The sequence below is a fragment of the Dipodomys ordii genome, unplaced genomic scaffold (assembly GCF_000151885.1).
Source record: "Dipodomys ordii isolate 6190 unplaced genomic scaffold, Dord_2.0 Scaffold135, whole genome shotgun sequence".
Lineage (NCBI taxonomy): Eukaryota > Metazoa > Chordata > Mammalia > Rodentia > Heteromyidae > Dipodomys > Dipodomys ordii.
In genome coordinates this window covers 3,325,013-3,330,264 of record NW_012267351.1, presented here as the reverse complement: position 1 = coordinate 3,330,264, position 5,252 = coordinate 3,325,013, and the positions used below count along the sequence as shown (strand labels likewise).

The 5,252-nt window shown below is 52.8% G+C and overlaps 2 protein-coding genes across 2 annotated transcripts in view; one reads left to right on the top strand and one right to left on the bottom strand.

Moving 5' to 3' along the window:
- Positions 1-3,277, bottom strand: part of Nhp2 (NHP2 ribonucleoprotein) — a 6,216-nt gene extending 2,939 nt beyond the window's left edge. Inside the window, exons 1-2 of the mRNA XM_013030911.1 lie at positions 3,045-3,277; positions 2,882-2,951 (exon numbers count right to left, since the gene is read on the bottom strand). Of these exons, the coding sequence (XP_012886365.1) occupies positions 2,882-2,951; positions 3,045-3,204 (230 nt within the window). The 5' untranslated portion in view covers positions 3,205-3,277. The remainder of the gene's footprint in view (positions 1-2,881; positions 2,952-3,044) is intronic.
- Positions 3,278-4,073: 796 nt separating this feature from the next.
- Hnrnpab (heterogeneous nuclear ribonucleoprotein A/B) overlaps positions 4,074-5,252 on the top strand; it is a 37,401-nt gene continuing 36,222 nt past the window's right edge. Inside the window, exon 1 of the mRNA XM_013030956.1 lies at positions 4,074-4,093. The gene's annotated coding sequence lies outside the window, so the exon portion shown is untranslated. The remainder of the gene's footprint in view (positions 4,094-5,252) is intronic.

Below are 5,252 nucleotides of genomic sequence, written 5' to 3'. Positions count from 1 at the left end.
TACTTGAGCCCCCTTTCAGGTCTTGTACTTTTTCTTTTTTGGTGATGGTGGTTGTGGGGCTTGAACTAAGGGCTTCGGCATTGTCCCAGAGTCTTTCATTCAAGGCTAGCGCTGTACCACTTTGAGCCAAAACATCAGTTTCAGTTTTCTGGTGGTTAATTGGAAGTAAGAGTCTCAGGGAGGACTGGGAATGTGGCTTAGTGGGAGAGTGCTTGCCTAGCAGGCAAGAAGCCCTGGGTTTGATTCCCTCAGTACCACATAAACAGAAAAATTGGAAGTGGAGCTGTGGCTCAAGTGGTAAAGTGCTAGTCTTGAGCAAAGGAAGCTCAGGGACAGAACCCAGGCCCCGAGTTCAAGCCCCAGGACTGGCACACACACAGAAAAAAGTCTCAGGGACTTTCCTGCCTAGGCTGGCTTTGAACTGTGATCCTTATATCTTACCCTCCTGAGTAGCTAGGATTACAGGTGTGAGCCACTGGCCAACCTTATCTTACATTTTTTTTTTTTAAACCTGGCCTCAGACCTGGATTCTCATATCTCCTAAGTAGCTGTGACTACAGGTATGCTGTACCATGCCTTATTCCATGGTCACTGCTTCTTGGCAGCAGGTAAATGCTACCAAGTGTTAACAAGTAGAGCAGTGCTGGAAAGGTGAGGGATGGAAGAGCTCTGTTCTCCTTGCAAGTCAGAAGAAAGGTTCCACCAGCAGGAAACAGCACTTGAAACCTGATCAACATCAGATGGCCCACAGAGGCCCAAGGCTGAAAGTCAGCATGGCACCATATCCACAGGAAATGATTTTTTGCAGCCTGGGCTGCTTTTGGAATCTAGGATGGAGAACAGGTAGACTGCAAGCATCATGCACAAGAGCCTTGAATGCCTGGCCAAGAGGTAGGGGCTCTGTCCCATGGAAACGAGCCCACAGCATTCCTCGCTGCCAAGGTAAGAGAGCTCAGGCAGAGCCTTAGAAGGCCTGAATACTAGACTAGAAAGAAGAGTGTTCTCCAAGGGTGATGACAGGCAGACCAGAGCCCTGGTTCAAACTCCTGCTAACACACTCCTCTCCCTTCTACTCCAGGCCCCCCCCCCCAGGCTCCTCTGCCTGTGGTAGCTTTAACTATCAGTGTTCCTCCAATGGCCAGGCGTGGTCTTTGCTGTTTTCTCCTTGGTACCTTCTCCCTGGCAGATCTGATCCACAACCCTGTCAGGTGCCACCTAGGACTTAACCCTATCCACTCCCTTATCTTCTTGCTAGCCTGGCTGCTCTCTTCCAAGCTCCTGTCTGACAGTTAAGCCTGGGATGGGAGGCAGTGGGCAGCAAGCCTGTATCCCAAGGCACCTCCAAAAACCGAATGTGATCCTTTCATACAACCTAGCACTAACCACAATGTCCAACTACAGGCCCGTCCATTGGGCTGAGCACGCTAACATCCAGAAGTCATACACCCCCACTGTGTATCTAAATGTCCTTGCCAATCAATCAACTTTAATCTCTCCCATCATCTCTCCTGGACTCCCCCAAATTTCCTCTTGCTTCTTTTAATTAATCCTTTCCTCTACTGCCAGAAACAAAATGTAAATGTAATTATTATACTAAACCTACTACAGCTTACAAGACTCCACAGAAAGGTCCATTACTACTACCCTCTCCCCTGTCCTGGGACCCATGCTTCTGGCAGGACCTTGTTCCCAAAATTAATCCGTGTGTCTTCAAGTAAGACCCTATCTCAAAAAACAAAAACTCAGCCAGGCACTGGTTGCTCATGCCTGTAATTCTAGCTATTCAGGAGGCTGAGGTCTGGGGATCAAGCCTGCCTGAGTTAGAAATCCAGGAGACTCTTATCTCCAACTAGCCACCTGAAAGCCAGAAGTGAGGCTATGGTTCAAAGGGTAGAACATCAGCCTTGAGTGAAAAAGCTAAAGGACAGTGCCTAGACTCTTGAGTTCAAACCCAAGAGCAGCACCAAAACAAAGCAATAAGATTCAGTTCTACTGGGACTGCCTTAGGAAAACTTAACCTCATGAAAACTTTCTAGTGTTAAAGCCCTCAACGCTGTTATCCCTTGTTTTGTGCAGTTGCAGACAGAACCCATGCAAACCAGGGACCCCCTCCCCCCCCCCCTTGCAGTAAGTGCTCTACCACTGACACCAACACAGTCCCTTTAAGCACCTACTTTGTACCAGGTTTATGGATGGAAAATCATGGGGCCTTTTTCTCAACGAGGTTACCATCCCGCCTGGGTGGGAAATACAGGGACTAAAATATAAGCTTCAGATGCTCATAAATGTCAGAAATGGCTGGGCGCTGTTGGCTCAGGCCTGTCATCCTAGCTACTCAGGAGGCTGAGATCTGAAGATCGTGGTTCAAAGCCAGCCCGGGCAGGTAAATCCATGAGACTTTTATCTTCAATAAACCACTCAGAAAAAAAAAAGACCGGAAATGGTGCTGTGGCTCAAGTGGGAGAGCACTCGCCTTGAGCTGAAGAGCTGAGGGACAGCGCCCAGGCCCAGAGTTCAAGCCCCATGACCGACCAAAGGAAAAAAAAAAAGTCAGAAACCTTTCTCACCGCAGCTGTAACTTTCCTTCATGGCTCTATCCTCTCCAGCGATTATTCCCGTGAGAGTATGTGATCAATGCCATCCTCCTCCCCACAAGACGTAGCCCGAAGGAGACTCCTGGACCAAAGAAGTTGGAGTCTCCAAGGGAGCTGGCTTACACAAGTCTCTCTCCTCTGAAATTCGCTCCGAGCTCCTACGGAGATGTGTCGGTGTCCACGAGGGAGTTTAGTGGGTACGGGGCTGGGTCTGAGCCAACCCTTAACCGAGCACCGAGTGAGACAGTGGGAATAACTTCCGGCGGGGGGAGGGGTGGTGTCCTTACCCTTTCTCGCCTTTGTTGACAAATTTCTGAACTTCCTTTACCCCGCGCCGGATCTGCTTCTGCTTCACCGCTGCAAAGACAGAAGAGTCAGTGGGGGAGGGCTTGCCCCCCTCCCGCGCCCGCCCCCTGCCCCCTCCGGCTCTCAGGACCCCCCGGGCCTCACCTTTCTTGATACATTTGTAGAGCTTGCGCGTGAGGCGGCGGGAAGCCAGGGGCTGCGCGATGGGGTTCAGATTGACCAGCAGCTCCTGATAAGTCCGCTCCCCGCCGCTCGCCTCCGCCGGAGCCTCCGGGCCGTCCGGATCTGCCTTTATTTTGGTCATCGCGGGCTCCGCGGGCAGCCGAAACCCCCCGAGAAGAATCCACGCGGCCGGGCGCTGCGGGAACCACTTCCGAGTCGTCGCGCCGGATGGGAAGCCGTCGTTCACAACAGCCAATTAGAAAACGACGTCTCCAACTCCGACCAATCGCCGACGCTCAGTGCTTTTAACTAAAGAACGGGGAGAGGCGGAGTCTTGGTCTTAGGGGCGGGGCTTTCCCTGGGCCCATCAGCTTTGAGGGAATCCGTAGAGGGGCGTGGCTTGGAGGCGGGGCCTGGAGGGCGGAGGCGGGGCCTGACGGGCGGGCGGGGCCGGCCGGCCGGAGGCGGGGAGAGCTTAGATTTCCCGCTTGCGTTTAAGATTTCAGTAACCCTGCTCGGAGGATCCCGTGTTGCAATCTCGGAGACGTGGGGTGTGCGTGCGTGCATGCGTGTGTGTGTGCATGTGTGTGTGTAAAACAGGCTTGAGGATCACGAATTCGAGGCCGACACAGCAAAAGGTAGCAAAAACCATACAAAACAGAGAGCATGGGGCGTGGCGGTAGCGGGCGGTGTGAGCCAAACCGCACCAGCTAAAACTTTCGTTTGTTTGTGCCAGAAACCGCCTGGGTTGGGGGAGGAATGGGCGTGGCATGCGAGGATCGCAGGTGGAGGGGTGGGGCAGGTGGGAGGCGGGGCCGCGTGGCGGGAGGCGGGGCCGCGCGGGTGGGCGGGGCCTCACTGGAAGGAGAGGCCTCATTGGGAGGCGGGGACCACGTGACGGGAGGCGGGGCCACGTGGCGGGGGCTGAGCCCGAGTGGTTCCACACACCTGAGCAGCTCTTGGCTGGCGAGGTCGCTGCTTCCTGAGTTGCTCGTGGACGGTGCGCCCCGATCTGGGTCCTGCAGGTTCAGGTAATGATTTCTTTCTTTCTTGTGTGCTTGTCTAGTGTCTCCCATTTTCTCTCTCGGACCCCACTGCCTCCCTGTGGAAGGAAAGGCTGTGAGACTTGGGTAATGGATGAGTTGGGTAGGGGGCGGTGGCCCAGGTGCGGTCCTGAGCAGCCTTTGCGCCTCTGACTTGTCTCCTCTGCCGGGCCTGGGAGTCCTGATGATTAATTGGACGAGTACTACAAATGAAGTGCCCTTGATAACGCGTGTCAGGCGCGCTGTTTTAGTGGTGGAGGAACAGGTGGTCAGTGCAGAGGCAGAGATATTCTGGTAGCTGCAGGAGCACAGGTCGGTTAAATCAACGAACCGTTGACCATGTCATCCTGGAGAGAAGGGAAAAATTATTAAAAATCGGACAGGGTACTTGGAGCTAAACTTTTTATATTAAAAATAATATTTATGTTGCTGTGCTGGTTACTGGGGCGTATATCCCGGGCCTTGGCACTATCCCTTAGCCTTTTGTTTTATTTTTTGTTGGTCGTGGGACTTGAACTCTGGGCCTGGGCGCTGTCCCGCAGCTCTTCAGCTCAAAGTGAGCGCTCTACCACTTGAGCCACAGCACCACTTCCAGTTTTTTGAGTGGTTTATTGGAGATAAGAGTCTCACGGGCTTTCCTGCCCAGGCTGGCTTTGAACCATGATCCTCAGATCTCAGCCTCCTGAGTAGCTAGGATTACAGGTGTGAGCCACCGGCACCCCACACCCTTAGCTTTTTGGCTCAAAGCTGACGCTCATAAGCCACAGTTCCACTTTCAGCTTTTTGGTGGTTAACTGGAGATGAGAGCCTCTTGGATTTGTCTGTCTGGGCTGACTTAGAACCACAATCCTCAGATCTCAGCCTCCTGAGGATTACAGGTGTGAGTCACCAGCACTTGGCCAACCTTAGCTTTTCTGACCTTTGGTCTGCAGGACTGGAACTTGTGGCTCCTGTCCGGGTTCTGAGGCCTTCAGACTCTCATTCAGCACCCTATCTACATTTCCTGGTGGTCCTCTCTGTGCAGAACCTTGGCTGTCGATTCATAGGCCTGGAATCATAATGTGTGGTCCTTTGTGAGTGTCTTTCACTTAGAATGATGCTTTCTAGGATCATCTAATTGGCAGCATTTGTCAGTGCTCCATTATTT